Source organism: Pyrus communis, chromosome 8, assembly GCF_041283825.1.
Source record: "Pyrus communis isolate YQ-2024b chromosome 8, ASM4128382v1, whole genome shotgun sequence".
Lineage (NCBI taxonomy): Eukaryota > Viridiplantae > Streptophyta > Magnoliopsida > Rosales > Rosaceae > Pyrus > Pyrus communis.
In genome coordinates, this window is record NC_142572.1 from 9,551,665 (window position 1) to 9,574,989 (window position 23,325).

General features: G+C 37.8%; 1 protein-coding gene across 1 annotated transcript; it reads right to left on the reverse strand.

Annotated features, from left to right (window-relative positions):
* Nucleotides 1–607: 607 nt before the first annotated feature.
* On the reverse strand, nucleotides 608–5,204 carry LOC148695060 (uncharacterized). The gene has a single exon (XM_088699183.1). It carries the CDS (start codon nucleotides 5,202–5,204, stop codon nucleotides 2,421–2,423), a length of 2,784 nt encoding a protein of 927 aa, XP_088555309.1. The 3' UTR covers nucleotides 608–2,420.
* Between the last annotated feature and the right edge of the window lie 18,121 nt (nucleotides 5,205–23,325).

Genomic DNA, 23,325 nt, shown 5'->3' on the forward strand with positions numbered 1-23,325 from the left:
AGTCTTCTAGAAACTGAAATAGGTGTTTAAATGTGTAATTGATTCTCCCTAAGTAGCTAGGTTTAGGTCCCAATCTGATTTGGATAGGATAGAATAGGATAATGTTAGAGATAGGATAGGATAGGGTTTCTAGGATAGGATAAGATAAGGTTGGATAAGGTTCCTTGTTTCTTGCTTCTTCCTTATCTTCATTGGAGTAGAACTTCTTCCACCAGATTTGTAGCCTTTCCTAGCTCTTCTTGTCTTCAATTTCGTCCATCCTCTTTGCTCCTATGTTAAGCTATCCAATCCATGCCCAAAAATGCTCCAAATAGCCTCAAAATGCACTTTATTGCTCCCTTTGCCATTAGAACCTAAAAACACACGAAAATACTTTAAAAGACTAAAACAACTATGAATTAATAACATAAATGCATGAAAACAAGCTAAGTATGTCGCCTAAATATGCTCCTATCAAATTCCCCCACACTTAGCTTTTGCTAGTCCTCAAGCAAAACGAAATAAATAAAACAAACTAAACACAATCTAAGCCTTCCAACATGTACCTCAGGGATTTCCAACGAACATGACACATTAGAGAACATCATTCCCAGGGTTTTTAGCTTTCTTTATACTTCAACCAACACTTAATCATAGTTACTACTTACTAGTGCACATATAATCAATTAAAACAATGTTTTGAATGTAGTAACATGCCTTAGAGAATTCCCTCAATTCCTCACTAGAATGCACTCTATTTTCACACAGATTTTCTAACTTCACACCCTACACTAGTTATATGTGAGAAGATTGATGTAAATATGAAGACTAACACTCACATATGTTATATCAAAGAAAGCATTTTCTAGATTTACGACAATGACATGAATATGATCTCATGAATGGAATGCTACTACTTAGAACGAGAACCAGTGATTCCATATGCTCATACCAAATTCAAACTCCACATATTGAACACATAACATCAAGATAGAAGTTGAGGGTTGTAAGGAGGCTAAGGTATTGGCTAATAAAGAAAGGTAAGGATAAACAAAAGTTCTTAAAGCAATAGTAAGCAAAGTAATGAATTTGACACTTAAACTCTCTTCAAATGGCCGAAATCAATTTGTACACACAAGGGAAGATTCATGCAACATTTAGGGTCAAATTCACTCTTTTGGACCCTTCCTTCAACAACCAACACTTGTGAGTTCATTCTCACTTATTTTTCAACTCTTTTTCTTTCTTTTCAACACTTTTCTATTTTCTTTTGATTTTTCCACGAAAATTTTTTTCTTTTTTTCTTCTCTTTTTTTTTTTTTTTTTTTTTTCTTTCTTTCTTTTTCGTGCCCTATCATCTTCCCCCACACTCGTTTTCTGCCATATATTGACCAAAGGAGTTCACCCTAAGTCGTGCTTTACTATCCTTTAAGAACAAAGGTATGGAAAGTCCTAATCTAGGCTAGGTGAGGATAATGTGGCTAACAACGAAAATAGGCTTTTAAAAAGGCTCAAGAGGGTTAATCCTACAATACATATGAAAAGGGATAGGCTTTTTGGCTCTGGCTTGACTAACAACTTCATCTTATTGTATGTTATGCAATCAATACCATGCTTGGAATGAAATGGACATGAGTTCTAGTATTTGGAACTATAATGAAATGCATTCTAAATAGCAACCAAGCAAAGAATGATGAGATCATGCAACGACTTTAGAAAACAAGAAATCATAGATTATACTCTCCAAAGAACGTTATAGGCTCAAGTCTCTCAAGGATGTAGCATTAGTTTGAGTTTCTTCCTTCAAGCATGTTACAAAAACTGATTTTATCTTTGTAATTACATGTGAATTCATAAATTATAACCATAACCAAGCATAAATCAAAGCATAAATCAACTTCCAGCCATGCTTACAACATTCTTTAATAGTCATGCAATTAAAAACCAAATCCTCATCATTGTGTTGGAAGGTGACCTAAGACACAAACAAACACACAAAAACAACTTAAAAACAACTCTTTTTGGGTTTTTCAAAACTATTTTGTAATTTTTTTGTAAATTTTCGGATTTTCTGACCAAAAGACATAAAAACACTTCAAAACACTCTAAAAACACTTAAAAACAGTGTGAAACAACTTTAGAAATGATGGGTGATAAAATCCCACGAATTTGCATGAAAAACACTTTGTTTACCCCCCCCCACACTTAAATCAAACATTGTCCTCAATGTTTCACACAAAGACTCACATCCAAACAAACAATATAAACGAACTAACATGACAAAATAAAAATAATAAAGAGATAGAGATTGAGGAACGCAAATCTGATTTTGTAGCTTGAATTGGTGAATTGCCCACATCCTCTCTCGTTGAATATATGGGTTGCCTCCCAAGAAGCGCTTGCTTTAACGTCGTGCAGCCGGACGAACGTTCTTCTTATCCTCACTTGGAGCCCACGGCATGGAGTGGAATGTCCTCCACAACTTGCCCTTCAACACTTTCGTAATATGGCTCTATGAATGGGAGGGGATAGTGATCCTCCCTAATGGTGGTATTTTTTTTCCGGAAGTCCATGTAAATGCTCCCACCACCTTGAAATTGATTTGGAACCTGCACCAAAGAAGGTAACAACCGATTAGTTGAAATGGGAATTGGAATTGGGATTGGAGACTTACTAGGATGTTGTGGCAATGTCCCTAGGGTAGCCACCATCTTCCCAATTGTATCCTTAGGTACGGCCAGATTGGGTGTTTGTAGGGCAATTGCGTGCTTCTTGCGCTTCCCTCCAATTCCTCCCTCGATGGTGGTTCTAGACGCATCCTTCTTGATTGGTGTTGAACATTCCTGCCCTATATTTTTAGTTGTACCAATGGCAAAACAAGAACGAACATCATTTGTATTCTCAATGGATTCAGAAACTTTAAAGTTAATCGTATCACCGCCAAACTCCATAGTTAAGGCTCCCCTGGCCACGTCAATCTTGGTGTGGGCTGTTTTCATGAAAGGTCGTCCAAGTAAGAGTGGCAATGGTGGAGAGTGGGTTGAATCCTCCATGTCAAGCACATAGAAATCTGCAGGAAAAATCAAGTGGTCTACCTGCACCAAAACATCTTCCAAAACTCCTCTCGGGTATGCATTAGATCGATCGGCTAATTGAATAATAACACCATCATTTTTAAGCTCTCCTAGATTCATAGATGCATAAACAGAGTATGGCATGACATTAATTGATGCACCTAAATCTAGCATAGCATGTTCGAACCTTGTATTACCAATTACACAAGGGATAGTGAAACTACCTGGATCTTTGCATTTAGGTGGCAGCTTTCTTTGTAACATTGCAGAGACATTCTCACTTACATGTACCACCTCCTTCTCCCGAATCCGTTTCCTTGTTGTACAAATCTTCCTCAAAAACTTAGCGTACTTTGGAATTTGCTTTATTGCATCAAGGAGCGGGATATTGACATGCACCTTCCTAAACGTCTCTAGGATGTCTTTTTCATCCTCCTCTGTCTTAGATTGCATAAACCTGCTAGGAAAGGGCACATTTAGTGGAATAGAACTAGACAAATTCGAATTTGGACTCACCTTGGTGGTTTGGGATGTATTGGATGAAGTAGTGTTTCTAGGTGCTTGCGGCAAAGGGGATTGTGTCCTTGCCGTGGGCTTGCTTGCAACTTCCTCTTCATGTTGCAACGTCTCGTCTTCATTAGGACTTGTTTTGGGTGGTGTGGATGTGGTGCCAACTTCTTTTCCACTCCTCAAAGTGATTGCTTTGGCAGATTCGAATCCACCTTTCGGATTGACCACGATTGAACTTGGCAACCTACCTTGCTCTCGGAATTGTCCCACAAACTCCGCAATCTGCCCTATTTGTTTCTCTAAGTGGTCCACCCTTTTGTCTTGGTTTTGCAATGCTTTGTTTTGATTCTCTAGCCCCTGAGACAAATTGGTAAGTAACTTAAGAATTGTATCATTGTCCAAAGACATACCTTGATGGTTTTGGGCAGATTGGGATTGTGATGCTTCTTGGCCTTGGGTTTTCGTGTAAAATCCCGGGGGTTGCTGCCTAAAGCCTCCTTGTTGGTAAGGTTGTTGAGGCTCCCGCCATTTGAAATTTGGATGATCACGCCAACCGGGATTGTAGGTAGTGGGGAAGGGGTCACCACGATTTTGGTATTGATTCCCATATCCCACGGCATTGAGTGTCTCCCACCCTCCATTCTCGATCAATTGTGGGCACTTATCCGTGGGATGTCCTTGCATGGAGCACACACCACAAGAAGCTACGGTTTGGACTTTTGGACCGTCCATCACCTGAGAAAGCAAAGTAGTGAGGTTAGCCATTTGATTTTGAAGTTCGGTTATGGTACTTACCTCATTGACTTGGTGTTGCCGTGGGGTACTCCTTTGTCCAACGCCTTCGTATTGTTGAGCGTTCAATGCTCGATTAGCAATCAACATCTTTGCAGCCGTAGGGGTCTTGTCCACCAATGCTCCTCCTGCTGAGGCATCTAGCATTTGACGTTCAATAGGTAGAAGTCCCTCGTAAAAGTATTGTAGAAGTAGTTCCTCCTTCATTTGATTCTGTGGACATGAAGCAACAAGAGATTTAAAACGTTCATAATAAGTAGGAAATGATTCACCTTCATCTTGTTGAATTCCACTTATTCTTTTTCGTAGGAGGATGACTCGAGAAGTTGGGAAAAACTTCTCCAAGTAAGCTCGTTTCATGCTCTCCCATGATGTGACAGTTCCGGGAGCCAACTCGTACAACCAATCTTTCGCTTTCTCTTGGAGAGAAAAGGGAAAGGCCTTCATCTTCAAGATGCTCTCATCTACGTTCACCGGAGTCATGCTTGAGCAAACGACTTCAAACTCCTTCAAATGCTTGTTCGGATCTTCCATGGATAGCCCATGGTACTTCGGAATGTGATGTAACAGGCTTGACTTCAATTCGAACTCGGCAGTCTTGTCTTGAGCCGCCCTTGGGTATTGGATGCACAAGGGTGCGGCATTGGCCAATCCCGAAGCGGAAAGCTCCTTGATTGTTCGGTTGTCCGCTGCCATGTCTTCCACTTCTTCTTCAAATTCAGAAACGGACTCAGAACTTGCACTTGATTCACTAGGTTCCGGGTTCTTCCTCTTACGTCTCAACTCACGCTCAAAATCGTCGTCAAAGTCTAAAATATGTTCGTGAACCGGATTAGAACTCCGAGTCATAAACAAGTACCTAAAACAAGAAACAAAATAACATAAGAATCTGATCTATTAAGAAAAACGAAAATAACAATCCAGGGGATTAGCAAAGTTGCTAATCCCCGGCAACGGCGCCAAAAATTTGATGCGAAATATATAAGCACACAAATTAAACCCTCTTTTCGACAATTGTAGTATAGATATAAGTAGGGATCGTTCTAGGCCGGGGATTAGGAGGGATTGCTAATCTAATGAAAATTGACTCAAAGATGTGAAAATATGTTTTAAAACACTTTAAATAGACTCACAAGACTCTTACTAACTTATATAACTCAAAACAAACTTTAAAGACTCAAAACAACCAAAAACAACCACAAAGACTCAATTTAGACTCTATGACTTAATTTGGACGAAAATACACTTGGTTTTGACTCTAAAGACTCAAAAAGACTCTTTTGGACAGATTTGGAACAAATAAGAAAGGGGGTTTTGATTTTGGACGAATTTAAAAGAAAACAAGTGACTTAAAACTTTAAAACAGATTTTGGACGAAAATAAGAAAAACTAATGGATGATGGGATAGCCAAGGGATACTTCTCCACACATGATACTTTCTAACATAAATTGATTTCCAGTTGCTTTTCCAATAAACCATGAACCTCAACACCCCAGATTAACCGTGACATCACTAATTAACCCTCAGATTTCCCTTAAGTTAGTGGATTGGATGACATCATACGACAACCCAAAGCATTCTTCAAAAAGTCCCCTACATGACATCATAATAGAGATATGGTTAAAGATCATTACGTTCAATGGAAACCATAAGTATTGACAAAGCACTTGTAACTATGACATCATGATACGCATGCTAGGAATTTACTTAACATGATTGTGAAAACAACCTTAACTACTTATGAATATAAGTTTGTGACGATTATGTGAAACACCCTTATATTTTAGCCCCAAATTCAAGCATGCAAATTAAGTAGGCCTCCCTAATAAACATACAAGAATAAGTTATCCATCAAACGGTTAAGTAAATTGCATTCACAATTTATGAAATCACAACTGGAATTAATCAACTCATATTATAAATGTAATCATGGTTTCAAAGCATCCCTAGGCTAAAACGAGTTTAGCCTCTCATGTTCATGACAAAACAAAGCAATATAGATTTAAACATTAACAATAAAGGATAGATTACACCTAGAAACGTCCAACACTCCAACTTGAATGCACAAACGCCCAAGGCTTGGTCTTCCTTCTCCTCCTCCTTGCTAGGTCACGGCACAAGGGTCTATGGTGAGTTTGTGGACGATTTTCTGGTTTTTAGATGGTTTTAGGTATATATGGTGGTGCGGCAAGGGGTTATGGTGGTGTATGGAGGTTGGAATGGATGTATGGAAGTAGGGGAATGATGGATGGGTGGTTGCAAGGTCACGGCAAAGGTTGATTTCTGAAGGGATGTATGAATGTTGTGTGAAGGGATGGTGGTGAACTAAAGGGTGCGGCAAGGCTGTTTATATAGGCTATTTTGGCACACTTAGTGAAGGAAAAGGATTGCCTAATCCCATTGTAAAAAGGTTAACTCAAGGCAGAAATCAAGTGGGAATGGGAATAGGAATTTCGGCTAGGAATTAGGGAGTTCTAGAAGGCTAGGTGCGGCACACATGTAGGGATAGGATTAGGTGTTCTAGAAACTGTATTTAAGGCAGATTTCCTAATCCTAAAGGGCCTAGGACATGTGATATAGGAGTAGGAAAAGGATTGTGATTCCTAAACCTACAAGGAATGGTGATTTGCGGCAATGGTATGGATGAGTCTTCTAGAAACTGAAATAGGTGTTTAAATGTGTAATTGATTCTCCCTAAGTAGCTAGGTTTAGGTCCCAATCTGATTTGGATAGGATAGAATAGGATAATGTTAGAGATAGGATAGGATAGGGTTTCTAGGATAGGATAAGATAAGGTTGGATAAGGTTCCTTGTTTCTTGCTTCTTCCTTATCTTCATTGGAGTAGAACTTCTTCCACCAGATTTGTAGCCTTTCCTAGCTCTTCTTGTCTTCAATTTCGTCCATCCTCTTTGCTCCTATGTTAAGCTATCCAATCCATGCCCAAAAATGCTCCAAATAGCCTCAAAATGCACTTTATTGCTCCCTTTGCCATTAGAACCTAAAAACACACGAAAATACTTTAAAAGACTAAAACAACTATGAATTAATAACATAAATGCATGAAAACAAGCTAAGTATGTCGCCTAAATATGCTCCTATCAGTAACCGCACCATTGAAGCTTTGCTCAAGAAGTACAACGTTACTCATAAGGTTTCCACACCTTATCACCCTCAAACTAATGGGCAAGTGGAGGTTTCAAATAGGGAGATCAAACAAGTCCTAGAGAAAACCGTGGGACCCTCAAGAAGAGATTGGAGTTTGCACTTGGACGATGCATTGTGGGCCTATCGTACGGCTTACAAAACTCCCCTTGGCATGTCACCTTTTCGGCTTATATATGGTAAGCCATGTCATTTGCCCGTTGAGTTAGAGCACAAGGCACATTGGGCTGTGAAAACCTTCAATTTGGACATAGACGCTGCTGGAGTTCATAGGAAGCTCCAATTAGATGAACTTGAGGAGATTAGGAACGAGGCTTACGAGAATGCTCGCATCTACAAGGACAAAACGAAGGCTTATCATGATAAGATGCTTCGTACCAAAACGTTCTCCAAGGGGCAGAAAGTGTTGCTTTTTGATTCAAGACTTCGGTTATTCCCTGGTAAGTTACGTTCCAAATGGATTGGACCTCTTGTTGTTACAAATGTTTTTCCTCATGGTGCAGTCCAAGTCCAAAGCTTAAAAAGTGGCCACGAGTTCAAGGTGAACGGACATAGATTGAAGCCATACTATGAGAACTTTGTGGAGCATGTTGTGGAAGAACTTCCCTTGGGTACCGTGGGCTCCAATCTGGAGTGATTTGGGTTCTTCGTCCAGTTGTACGACGTTAAAGCAAGCGCTACTTGGGAGGCAACCCATGCATTTAACAAAAGAAGACCTAGAATGCACTCCAATTCCAGATTTGCGTTCCTAAACTCTTCTCTTTGTTGCTATTTCGTTTCTGCCATGTTAGGTTGTTTAGTTGCTTTTTGTGTGTTTACTTATGATTTGTGTGAATCTAAGCTTAAAACATTGAGGACAATGTTTGATTTAAGTGTGGGGGGGTAACTAAGTTTATTTAATGCAAATTCGTGGGATTTTATCACCCATTACTTAAAATGTTGTTCCTTGCAGTTTTAAGGTGTTTTTAAGTTGTTTTAGAGTGTTTTAGTTTGTTTTGTTTTTATAACTCCGAAAATCACATAAAAATTTGAAACACATGTTTTAAAAAGCCTAAAAAGAGTGTTTTGAGTCGTTTTTGTGTGTTTGTGTTTTAGGGTACCTTCCAACACAATGATGAGGATTTGGTTTTAAATTACATGACTATTATAGAATGTTGTAAACATGGCTGGAAGATGATTTATGCTTTGGTTTATGCTTGGTTATGGTTATAGCTTATGAATTCACATGTAATTACAAAGAGAAAATCTGTTTTTTTTTTTGTAACATGCTTGAACGAAGGAACTTAAACTAAAGCTACATCCTTGTGAGACTTGAGCCTATAACGTTCTTTGGAGAGTATAAATCTGTGATTTCTTGTTTTCTAAAGTCGTTGCATGATCTCATCATTCTTTGCTTGGTTGCTACTTGGAATGCATTTCATTATAGTTCCAAATACTAGAACTCATGCCCAATTCATTCAAAGCAGGATATTGATTGCATAACATACAATAAGATGAAGTTGTTAGTCAAGCCAAAGCCAAAAAGCCTATCCCTTTTCACATGTATTGTAGGATTACCCCTTTTGAGCCTTTTTAAGCTTATTTTCTTTGTTAAACCACATTATCCTCACCTAGCTTAGATTAGGACTTTCCATACCCTTGTTCTTAAAGGATAGTGAAGCATGACTTAGAATGAACTCCTTTTGATCAATATATTGCAGAAAACGAGTGTGGGGGAAGATAATAAGGCACGGCAAAGAAGAAAATAAAAGAAAAAAAAAAAAAATTGGGATGGCTGAAAATCTGGAGTGGGAATTGCATGTGGCTGCAATGGATTAAAGAAAGGGGGAAGTGCATGTGCTGAAATGATGGTGTGGAATGGTGGAAAGCCACGGCAAGGGATGTATTTTCTGAATGAATGAAGGCAAGTTGTGTGGAAGGGTGATTAGGAATGCATGTGGGTGTTTTGGTGACTGAAATGATGAAGTGGGATGGATATGTGGCTGCAATGATGAATTGGGAGAGCATGTGGGTGGAAATGCATGTGGGTAAATGTGTGGCTGCATGGTTGAATGATTAAAGGTGCATGTGGGTTGGAAATGCATGTGGAGTGGCTGGAATGAAGGGTGTATAAAAGGCTAGAATCTGATTCAAAGAGAATGGCATTTGTTTTGAACTTTGTTTCCTCATTTCCCACCTCCAAATCAGGTTTTCATTACTTTAAAATATGGCTGAGAGGATGACAAACAAGGTAAGTATTTAAGGTAAGTTAAATGGCTCAAATCTGATGTAAATGGTATTTCCACATATGGCATGTGTTTTGAGCGTTTTTTTTCTTGTTTTCACAGCTTGCAAATCAGGTCACAAAGCCCTTCCTTTTGCTCCAAACATAAGCTATCCATTCCAAGTCCAATTTTGCTCCAAAATGCTCCAAAATGCATCTTTTTGCTTCCTTAGCCATATGAACCTAAAAACACACGAAAATGGCTTAAACAACTAAAACAACTATGAATTAACAATATAAATGCACGAAAACAAGCTAAGTAAGTCGCCTAAATATGCTCCTATCAAATTCCCCCACACTTAGTGATGCGAGAATTATACGCACACAAATTAAACCCTCTTTTTGTCAAATTGTAGTATAAGTATAAGTAGGGATCATTCTGGACCGGGGATTAGGAGGGATTGTTAATCACTTGGATTTGACTCAAAAACGTAAAAACACAATATAAAACACTATACTAGACTCAAAGAATGCAAAACTAAACTTTAAAACACTAAAACAAACCAAAAGACTCAAACATCACCCAAAACACTCAAAACTGCCTTAAAAACACTTTCTGGGCAGTTTTGAGCACTTTGGTGAATTTGGACGAATTTGTGTAACAAATTGAATCAAAACTCTTATAAACACAAACTAAGACACTTTCTAACTAAATTGGACAATAAAGTAAAGGGGGATTGAGTTTTGGACGAAAATAAACTAAATGCACAGATTGTAAGTAAAAGCAAAATGTAAATGTGAAAGTGTGATAGAATTGAATGGAATGAAGGCTAGCTAAGGGGTTCATCTCCATACATGTTATACTTGCATAATAAAACGATTTCCAATTGCATTTCAATAAATCATTAATTCTCAACACTCCAAGTTAACCGTGATGCACTAATTAACCTTCAAATCTTCCTAACGTTATTGAATTGGATGATTGCATACGACAACCCAAAACATTCCCCACAAGTCCCCTACATGATTGCATAATAGAGATACAAGCAAGAATCATTACGCTCTATGAAAATTATAAGTGTTGACGGGGTATTCGTTACTATGATTGCATGAAACTTATGCCAAGAATTCGTTTAACGCGATTGTTTATAAGCAACCTCCACTACTTGCGAATATAAGTTCGTAACTATTAGGTGAAACTCACTTATATTCTAGCGTCAAATTCATGCATGAAAATTAAGTGTGCACTCTCAATAAACATACATAAATAAGTTATCAATCAAACGGTTAAACAAATTGAATCCACAACTTATGAAACGCAATTAGAAGTAATCAAATCAAAATGCAAGCATAAACATATATTTCGAATTCCCCCCTAGCCAAGGGGGGGTTTAGTTCCTCATACTTTGAAATCAAAGAAACACCTAAACATTCCAACAACTCAAACTTGAATTGTATGAACGTTTAGGCACTCTTCTCTTCCATTCCTCATACGTACAAAACAAAGATAATTGAATTTAAACATTGAGATCAAAGAAACACCTAAACATTCCAACAACTCAAACTTGAATTGTATGAACGTTTAGGCACTCTTCTCTTCCTCGTTGTTGTAGCACAAGGTCTAAGGATAGTTTGATGGTGTGAATGGTTTGGGGAGTGATGGAAATGGAAGAGGAGTGGTGTTTGGATTTGTAGGGAATTGGTGGAATTGCACGGCAAAGGGGGAGGGGTTTTGGTGAATTTCTGAATATGGGAATGAATGAATGAGAATGAATGCAATGGATGCTTATTTATAGGTGAAATGGGGGGAACATGACAGCTAGGAGGGAATGTGGCTGCATGTTTGAATGATTAAAGGATGCATGTGGGTTGGAATTGCATGTGCAATGAATATGTGGCTGCATGTGCAAGGGGACAATCTGAAAATGCATGTGAAAGCATGTGTTGGCTGCAATGATGAAATGGATGGGAGTGCATGTGGCTTAATTAATTAAAGGGAGTGCATGTGCAATGTTTTAAAGGATGGAATGCATGTGAATATGATGGAAATCTGATATGGTGATGGGAGATGCATGTGGCTGATTTATGCATGTGATTAAAGGGAGTGCATGTTTGAATGATTAAAGGGGGAAGTGCATGTGGGTTGGAAATATAAAAGGGGAATGCATGTGGCTGCAAGGTGTGGTGAATGATGATGAATGCATGTGGATTAAAGAGTGAATGGTGGCTGCAAAGTGAATGAATAATGAAATGGGAAAGCATGTGCAAGGTTTTGGTGTGAATGATTGAATGTGCATGTGGCTGCAATGGATTAGGAATCCTTCAATTTCGTCCATCCTCTTGGCTCCAAGCATATGATATCCATTCCAATCTCTAATTTGCTCCAAAATGCTCCAAAATGCATCTTTTTGCTTCCTTAGCCATATGAACCTAAAAACACACGAAAATGGCTTAAACTACTAAAACAACTATGAATTAACAATATAAATGCACGAAAACAAGCTAAGTAAGTCGCCTGAATATGCTCCTATCAAATTCCCCCACACTTATCTTTTGCTCGTCCTCGAGCAAAACAAAAAAAACAAAACAAACAAAACGACACTAAACAAGTAAAACACAACCTAAACCTTCCAACAATCGTCTCAGGGATTTCCAACGCACATGACATGTTAAAAATCATTATTCCCACAGATTTTAGCCATCTTTACACTTAAGTACATTCTTACTCATAGTCACCACATACTAGTTCGCATTTAAGCATTTAAAACACATTTCGAATGTAGTAATATGCCTTAGAGAATTTCCTCAATTCCTTACTAGAGTGCACTCTATTTTCACACAGATTTTCTGACTGCACACCCTACACTAGTTATATGTGAGAGATTGATGTAAACATGAAAGACTAGTATCTCACATATGTTATAACAAAGAAAGCATTTTCTGGATTTACGATAATGACATGAATATGATCTCATGAATGGAATGCTACTACTTAGAATGAGAACCAGTGATTCCATAAGCTCATATCAATTCCAAACTCCACATATTGAATACATAACATCAAGATAGAAGTTGAGGGTTGTAACGGGGCTAAGGGTAATGGTTTAACAAAGAAAGGTAAAGTAAAACAAAGGTTCTTAAAGTAATAGGAAGCGAAGTAATGAAATTGACACTTAAACTCACTTTTAATGGCAGAAATCAACTTTTAAACACAAGGGAAGATTCATGCAACAACTAGGGTCAAATTCACTCTTTTGGACCCTTCCTTCAATAACCAATGCTTGTGAGATCATTCTCACTTATTTTTCAACTCTTTTTTTTTTTTTTTCTCTTTTCAACAATTTTTTTTTTCTTTATTTCATTCTTTGGCCGTGCCCTATTATCTTCCCCCACACTTATTTTCTGCAGTATATTGATCAAAAGGAGTTCATTCTAAGTCATGTTTCACTATCCTTTAAGAATAAGGGGTTAACAAAGAAAATAAGCTTGAAAAGGCTCAAAAGGGGTAATCCTACAATACATGTGAAAAGGGATAGGCTTTTTGGCTTTGGCTTGACTAACAACTTCATCTTATTGTATGTTATGCAATCAATATCATGCTTTGAATGAAACGGATATAAGTTCTAGCATTTAGTTCTATCATGATACAATTGCATTCTAAGTAGCAACCAAGCAAGGAATAATGAGATCATGCAACAACTTTAGAAAACAAAGAATCACAGAAAATAACTCTCCAAAGAAAGTAATGGCTCGAATCTCACAGGGATGTAGCGTTTGTTTGAGTTCCTTCCTTCAAGCATGTTACAAAAACGAATTTTTCTTTTATGATTGCATGTGAAGTCATACATTATAACCATAACCAAGCATATACCAAGAGTAAATCAAACTTTTCTCTATGTTAATAACTCTTTTTAACCGTCATGCAATTACAAACCAAATCCTTATCATTGTGTTGGAAGGTACCCTAAGACACAAAAACACAAAAACGACTCAAAACACTCTTTTTAGGCTTTTCAAAACATGTTTTTCAAATTTTTATTTGTTTTTCGGAGTTATAAAAACAAAACATACTAAAACACTCTAAAACATCTTAAAAACACCTTAAAACAGCAAGGAACAACATTTGAAGTTATGGGTGATAAAATCCCACGAATTTGCATCAAATATACTTAGTTACCCCCCCCACACTTAAATCAAACATTGTCCTCAATGTTTTAAGCATAGATTCACACAAAACATAAGTAAACACACAAAAAGCAATTTAAACATACTAAACATGGCAGAATGTAATTAACAAAGAGAAGAGTTTAGGGACGCAAATCTGGTTATGGAGTGTAAATTCCCTCTTCTCCTTGGTGATTGCATTGAGGCTTTGATCTTTATGATTCCACAGGCTTATTCTTGAACTGGTTTCCGCCTATCATTGATTTTCCTTTGTGCTACTCTTGAACTGGGCAGCAGGATTCTTTTGGGTCTCCCCCGAAGGTCTGAGCTTCCTCCTTTTATCTGTTTCTTTGTTCAATCTTTCCAATTCGTATTGAAGAGGGTTAGAGGATAGCTCAGCATATGCAGTTGTTGCTTGTCTCCACATGCTTCAATGTATCATTTTCACTTGCCTTACTTGCTCCGTTGAAGATGACTACTCGAGAGCAACGCTAGGTAAGCAATCAGGAATAGATTCCAGGCAGTTGGCTCCAGATCGGAAGACTGACTCCAAGTGCCGGCTGATTGCTTCTTTTACTTTGCCATGCGAGTAAGAACAAGGACAAAGAAAAAGACAGGGAAAAAGCATGATATGAGATACTTTTGTTTTTGACCTTGATGATATGAGATACCTTTGCTTTTGAAGAAGCGGTGAATGAATCAGCACACTTCAATCTGCCGTTTCCTCCTGGGTCATATGTACTCCAGGCATCTGGTATCATCTTTGGGGAAGAAGAAAGAATTGAGTATTTCAAAAGGCTTTGCTGGGAGTGCGCCCTCAGAGGTGAGGGAGAGTTGGGCATTTTCTTCAGGTTTGCCTTGCCATAAAAGACGAAGGTCGACATATATAGAGATAATATCAATTGGTGGTACTGTTCGTTTACCCTTGTCGACAAATGTCTCTTCGATATCAGAACGACGCCTCTTCGATTTCTGAGCAGGCGCCCCTTCGATTTCTGAACGACGCCCCTTTGCTTTCTGAACGACACGTAGTAGTGCGGATGCGGCTCCTTTTGACAAAGCTGCACGCGTTTTCTGAAAAGCAGAGAAAGCGTCGCCGAACTTTGCGCTTTGTCGGCTAAAGATGTGTAGTTGTGATGATGGCCTCCACGTGTTGTCTGAAAAGAAGAAATCTTTTGACAAAGTTGAACGCGTCTTCTGAAAAGCCGAGAACGCGTCGCCTAAATTAGGCCGGAAATTCCGGCTTTTTGAATTGGTGGACGCGTCGCCTTGGCTTCTTATAGAGCTATCGATCACCACAACAAACACACTCTGAAGAATTCCCATTCTTGAAAATCGACTCCGGCCCTTTGAGAATTAACTCCATCCACCCCATCTCTTTGAACACTTTTGAAAAATGGCAAACTCATCGAACCTTAGCTTGGAATTGAGCCTTAGCAGTGATACGGGCGCGCCGCGTCAAGGTAACGTATGGCGCCCTTCTTTCTTATCTTCTAACGGTCTTCTTACAGGTGAAGACTCCGTGATGCAGGACGCCACAACAGCTACAATAGTAGCTAGGAACCTCCTCACTCCAAAAGATAGTAGGCTGTTGTCAGGACGGTCCGATGAGTTGGCCGTTCAAGAGTCCCTCGCACTTAGTGTTCAGTGTGCGAGTTCTGTGTCCAACATGGGCCAACGCCTGCTTGCCCGCTCCCGTCAGGTGGAATCATTGATGGCAGAGGTGGAAAGTCTCAAGCAGGAGATCCAGCAGCTTAAGTACGAGAATAGAAGTTTGCACGTGCTTGCAAACAACTATTCGACGGGCATGAAGAGGAAGCTTGATGAGCTGCAAGAGTCTGAAGGTCGGATTCAAAGTGACCGTCAAAGGTTTTCGTCTTTCCTCCAGAGGCACCTTTTTCCTGGATCATCCAGCGTTTGGCCAAGTATTGAGGCCTGGAATGCTCTAGCTCCGATGCCTTCCGCTCCAATGCCTTCCGCTCCGATGCCTTCCGCTCCAATGCCTTCCGCTCCAATGCCTTCTGCTTCAAAGCCTTCTGCTTCGACGCCTCGTAGTGGGGCTTCACGTAAACAACCTTTGTGAAGCACCACCTTTCTCCATGTTTAGTATCTTTTCTCTTTTTTTTTATTTTTTTATTTTTTTATTTTTTTTTATTTTTTATTTTTTTTTGTTTTCACATAAATAAAATCAAACGGCATGGAATTGGTCCTTGAATGGAAGGTGATACTTGAAGTGAACCGGCATTGGTTTGAATTCTAGTGTGGGTGCCTGATTCATAAAAAACAGCAAGTTAGTATAAAATGTAATGGAATTTGGAAAAAAAAACTTACTTGTTTTGTCCGATAAGAACTCAATGACAAACACCACTCCTTTGAAAGTTTCAGGGATATTGGACTTGGCCAGATTGCAAGTGATGGTTATGACTTGTCCAATGTCATCAAATTTAACTTCTTTGGATTTTTTGGTTTCAAGAACGTCCTCTTTGATGAATTCATGACATTCCCTACTTTGCACCTTTGGAAGGGCTTCCAAGATGTCTTTTTCACTTTCTTCTTCCTTGGAATTCATGAACCTGCAAGGAATAGGGATATTTGTTGGAATGGGGTTAGAACTAATTGGAACAACCTTACTTGAATTAGATGGCGTAGGAGCAATAAGTGCTTCTGACAAAGGTGCTTCAAATCCTCCCTTCGGATTTACAATGGTTGAACTAGGGAGTTTGCCTTGGTCGCAAAATTGTCCTACGAACTCCGCTATCTGCCCAATTTGCTTTTCCAAGTGGTCCAACCTTTTGTCTTCTTGTCGAGCCTCATTGTCTTGATTTTGTGAGCCCTGCACCAAACAAATTAATTCGTTAAGCTTTTGATTATAATCTATTGACGAACTTAAATTTGGTTGGGCATATTGAATATGAGGTTGTGGTGGGTGTATAGGTCTTGAATAGAACTCCTCATATCGCTGCCAATATCCTTTTTCTTGAACATGTTGAGGTTCCCACCACATAGAGTTTGAATGATCACTCCAATCTGAACTGTAAGTATTGGAAAACACGTTATTCCTTGATTGAAGATCAAATATATCAACACTTTGCATTTGAGACCTTTCCATGAGCTGTGACAAAAGAGAAGCATTATCAAGTGCCATGTTGTTCTTCTCTAGTATTTGAATTCAACAAACAAAACAAAAATCAAAAACTAAAACTAAAACTAAAATACATAACAGAAACAAACAATCCAAGAGATTAGCAAATTTGCTAATCCCCGGCAACGGCGCCAAAATTTGATGCGAGAATTATACGCACACAAATTAAACCCTCTTTTTGTCAAATTGTAGTATAAGTATAAGTAGGGATCGTTCTGGACCGGGGATTAGGAGGGATTGTTAATCACTTGGATTTGACTCAAAAACGTAAAAACACAATATAAAACACTATACTAGACTCAAAGAATGCAAAACTAAACTTTAAAACACTAAAACAAACCAAAAGACTCAAACATCACCCAAAACACTCAAAACTGCCTTAAAAACACTTTCTGGGCAGTTTTGAGCACTTTGGTGAATTTGGACGAATTTGTGTAACAAATTGAATCAAAACTCTTATAAACACAAACTAAGACACTTTCTAACTAAATTGGACAATAAAGTAAAGGGGGATTGAGTTTTGGACGAAAATAAACTAAATGCACAGATTGTAAGTAAAAGCAAAATGTAAATGTGAAAGTGTGATAGAATTGAATGGAATGAAGGCTAGCTAAGGGGTTCATCTCCATACATGTTATACTTGCATAATAAAACGATTTCCAATTGCATTTCAATAAATCATTAATTCTCAACACTCCAAGTTAACCGTGATGCACTAATTAACCTTCAAATCTTCCTAACGTTATTGAATTGGATGATTGCATACGACAACCCAAAACATTCCCCACAAGTCCCCTACATGATTGCATAATAGAGATACAAGCAAGAATCATTACGCTCTATGAAAATTATAAGTGTTGACGGGGTATTCGTTACTATGATTGCATGAAACTTATGCCAAGAATTCGTTTAACGCGATTGTTTATAAGCAACCTCCACTACTTGCGAATATAAGTTCGTAACTATTAGGTGAAACTCACTTATATTCTAGCGTCAAATTCATGCATGAAAATTAAGTGTGCACTCTTAATAAACATACATAAATAAGTTATCAATCAAACGGTTAAACAAATTGAATCCACAACTTATGAAACGCAATTAGAAGTAATCAAATCAAAATGCAAGCATAAACATATATTTCGAATTCCCCCCTAGCCAAGGGGGGGTTTAGTTCCTCATACTTTGAAATCAAAGAAACACCTAAACATTCCAACAACTCAAACTTGAATTGTATGAACGTTTAGGCACTCTTCTCTTCCATTCCTCATACGTACAAAACAAAGATAATTGAATTTAAACATTGAGATCAAAGAAACACCTAAACATTCCAACAACTCAAACTTGAATTGTATGAACGTTTAGGCACTCTTCTCTTCCTCGTTGTTGTAGCACAAGGTCTAAGGATAGTTTGATGGTGTGAATGGTTTGGGGAGTGATGGAAATGGAAGAGGAGTGGTGTTTGGATTTGTAGGGAATTGGTGGAATTGCACGGCAAAGGGGGAGGGGTTTTGGTGAATTTCTGAATATGGGAATGAATGAATGAGAATGAATGCAATGGATGCTTATTTATAGGTGAAATGGGGGGAACATGACAGCTAGGAGGGAATGTGGCTGCATGTTTGAATGATTAAAGGATGCATGTGGGTTGGAATTGCATGTGCAATGAATATGTGGCTGCATGTGCAAGGGGACAATCTGAAAATGCATGTGAAAGCATGTGTTGGCTGCAATGATGAAATGGATGGGAGTGCATGTGGCTTAATTAATTAAAGGGAGTGCATGTGCAATGTTTTAAAGGATGGAATGCATGTGAATATGATGGAAATCTGATATGGTGATGGGAGATGCATGTGGCTGATTTATGCATGTGATTAAAGGGAGTGCATGTTTGAATGATTAAAGGGGGAAGTGCATGTGGGTTGGAAATATAAAAGGGGAATGCATGTGGCTGCAAGGTGTGGTGAATGATGATGAATGCATGTGGATTAAAGAGTGAATGGTGGCTGCAAAGTGAATGAATAATGAAATGGGAAAGCATGTGCAAGGTTTGGGTGTGAATGATTGAATGTGCATGTGGCTGCAATGGATTAGGAATCCTTCAATTTCGTCCATCCTCTTGGCTCCAAGCATATGATATCCATTCCAATCTCTAATTTGCTCCAAAATGCTCCAAAATGCATCTTTTTGCTTCCTTAGCCATATGAACCTAAAAACACACGAAAATGGCTTAAACTACTAAAACAACTATGAATTAACAATATAAATGCACGAAAACAAGCTAAGTAAGTCGCCTGAATATGCTCCTATCACTTAGCTTTTGCTAGTCCTCGAGCAAAACAAAACAAAAGAAACCAAAAACAAAACAAAACACAATCTAAACCTTCCAACATGTATCTCAGGGATTTCAAACGAACATGACACAATATAGAACATCATTCCCACAACAATTAGCTTTCTTTACACTTCAACAAACACTTAATCATAGTTACCATTCACTAGTTCGCATTTAATCAATTAAAACACATTTGGAATGTAGTAACATGCCTTAGAGAATTTCCTCAATTCCTTACTAGAATGCACTCTATTTTCACACAGATTTTCTAACTTCACACCCTACACTAGGTATATGTGAGAAGATTGATGTAAATATGAATTCTAACACTCACATATGTTATATCAAAGAAAGCATTTTCTGGATTTACGACAATGACATGAATATGATCTCATGAATGGAATGCTACTACTTAGAACGAGAACCAGTGATTCCATATGCTCATACCAAATTCAAACTCCACATATTGAATACATAACATCAAGATAGAAGTTGAGGGTTGTAACGGGGCTAAGGGTAATGGCTAACAAGGAAAAGCAAAGGACAAACAAAGGTTCTTAAAGCAATAGGAAGCAAAGTAATGAGATTGACACTTAAACTCACTTTTAATGGCAGAAATCAACTTTTAAACACAAGGGAAGATTCATGCACAATTAGGGTCAAATTCACTCTTTTGGACCCTTCCTTCAATAACTAACACTTGTGAGATCATTCTTACTTCTTTTTCAACTCTTTTTCTTTCTTTTCACCACTTTTTTTTTTTTTTTTTTTTTTTTTTTTTGTTTTGTTTTGCTCGAGGACTAGCACACAAATTAAACCCTCTTTTTGACAATTGTAGTATAAGTATAAGTAGGGATCGTTCTGGACCGGGGATTAGGAGGGATTGTTAATCACTTGGATTTGACTCAAAAACATAAAAACAAGTTAAAAACGTTCACAAAGACTCAAAGGACTCAAAACAAGTTCAAAAGACTCAAAACTGCCTAAAAACACTAACTAGGCAGTTTCTGACCTTAAACCCAATGTTGGACGAATTTAAGATTATGGTTTGATTCAAACGTAAAAACACAATATAAAACACTATACTAGACTCAAAGAATGCAAAACTAAACTTTAAAACACTAAAACAAACCAAAAGACTCAAACATCACCCAAAACACTCAAAACAGCCTTAAAATCACTTTCTGGGCAGTTTTGAGCACTTTGGTGAATTTGGACGAATTTTGGGAAATAAATTGAATCAAAACACTTTAAAACATAAACTAAACAAAGTCTAAACACTAAAGAACAAGAAAGTAAAGGGGGGTTTTAAATTGACGAGAATTGAAATAACGAAAGAAGTTAATAAACTAGACAGAATGTAAAGATGAATTTGATGGAATTGAATGGATGGGAACCTAGCTAAGGGGTTCATCTCCATACATGTTATACTTGCATAATAAAATGATTTCCAATTGCATTTCAATAAACTATGATACTCAACACCCCAAGTTAACCGTGATGCACTAATTAACCTTCAAATCTTCCTAACGTTATTGAATTGGATGATGCATGCGACAATTCAAAACATTCCCCACAAGTCCTCAACATGAATGCATAGAAGAGGTACAAGCAAGAATCATTACGCTCTATGAAAATTATAAGTGTTGACGAGGCATTCGTTACTATGATTGCATGAAACTTATGCCAAGAATTTGTTTAACGCGATTGTTTATAAGCAACCTCCACTACTTGCGAATATAAGTTCGTAACTATTAGGTGAAACTCACTTATATTCTAGCGTCATATTCATGCATGAAAATTAAGCGCGCATTCTCAATAAACATACATAAATAAGTTATCAATCAAACGGTTAAACAAATTGAATCCACAACTTATGAAACGCAATTAGAAGTAATCAAATCAAAATGCAAGCATAAACATATATTTCGAATCCCCCCCCCCCCCCAGCCAAGGGGGGTTTAGTTGAATTTAAACATTGGAATCAAAGAAACACCTAAACATTCCAACAACTCAAACTTGAATTGTATGAACGTTTAGGCCCTCTTCTCTTCCATTCCTCATTCGTACAAAACAAAGAGTATTGAAATTAAACATTGAAATCAAAGAAACACCTAAACATTCCAACAACTCAAACTTGAATTGTATGAACGTTTAGGCCCTCTTATCTTCCTCTTCGTTGTAGCACAAGGTCTAAGGATAGTTTGATGGTGTGAATGGTTTGGGGAGTGGTTGGAGTGGCTGCAATGGAGGAGAAAAGTGTTTTGGTGGCTGCTGCAAGGGTGTGGAGAGGTTTTGACGAATTTCTGGAATATGGAAGAGTGAATTGTGTGTGAATGAGTGTGAATGAATGTTGTGTGAAGTGTGTATGGTTTTTATAGGGAGATGAATGGATGGGAGAGGGAACATGACAGCTAGGTTAAGTGAATGCATGTGCAAAACAGCTAGGATGGCTGAAATTGTAAGGGGAATGCATGTGCAATGTTGGAAATCTGATGGGAGAAAGGTGAATGCATGTGTTGGCTGATTTAAAGAATGTGAGGGAATGATGAAAGGGGAAACATGACAGCTAGGATGAATGCATGTGGAGTGCATGTGCAATGTTTTAAAGGATGGAATGCATGTGAATATGCTAGAAATCTGATGGGAATGAATGATTAAATGTGAATGGGTGATTAGAATCTAGGGTGCATGTGGGTTAGAAATGCATGTGGGTGAATGTTTGAATGATTAAAGGGTGTGGAAGATGGCTGAAATGATGAAAGAATAAAGGGTGCATGTGGGTTAATTAATGAAGGAAATGCATTGATGCGTGATTTATACGCACACAAATTAAACCCTCTTTTTGACAATTGTAGTATAAGTATAAGTAGGGATCGTTCTGGACCGGGGATTAGGAGGGATTGTTAACCACTTGGATTTGACTCAAAAACGTAAAATAACAATATGAAACACTATACTAGACTTAAAGAATGCAAAACTAAACTTTAAAACACTAAGACAAACCAAAAGACTCAAAACAACACAAACACACTCAAATCTGCCTAAAAACCACTTTCTGGGCAGATTTGAGCAAAACCACAAATTTGGACGAAATTAAGTAATAACTTGACTCAAGAACGTAAAAACACAATGTAAAACACTAAACTAACTCAAAGAATGTAAAACTAAACACTTAAAACATTAAAACAAACCAAAAGACTCAAACATCACCCAAAACACTCAAAACTGCCTTAAAATTACTTTCTGGGCAGTTTTGAGCACTTTGGTGAATTTGGACGAAATTATGTAACAAAATGAATCAAAACACTTATAAACATAAACTAAAACACTTTCTACTAAATTGGACAATAAAGTAAAGGGGGATTGAGTTTTATACGAAATTAAATAAAATGTACAGATTCGAATTAAGACAGATAGTATATATGAATGTGATGAAATGGAATGAATGGATGGATGCTAGCCAAGGGGTTCATCTCCATACATGTTATACTTGCATAATAAAATGATTTCCAATTGCATTTCAATAAACCATGAATTCTCAACACCCCAAGTTAACCGTGATGCACTAATTAACCTTCAAATCTTCCTAACGTTATTGAATTGGATGATGCATGCGACAATTCAAAACATTCCCCACAAGTCCTCAACATGAATGCATAGAAGAGGTACAAGCAAGAATCATTACGCTCTATGAAAATTATAAGTGTTGACGAGGCATTCGTTACTATGAATGCATGAAACTCTTGCCAAGAATTCGTTTAACGCGATTGTTTATAAGCAACCTCCACTACTTATGAATATAAGTTCGTAACTATTAGGTGAAACTCACTTATATTCTAGCGTCATATTCATGCATGAAAATTAAGCGTGCACTCTCAATAAACATACATAAATAAGTTATCAATAAAACGGTTAAACAAATTGAATCACAACTTATGAAACGCAATTAGAAGTAATCAAAT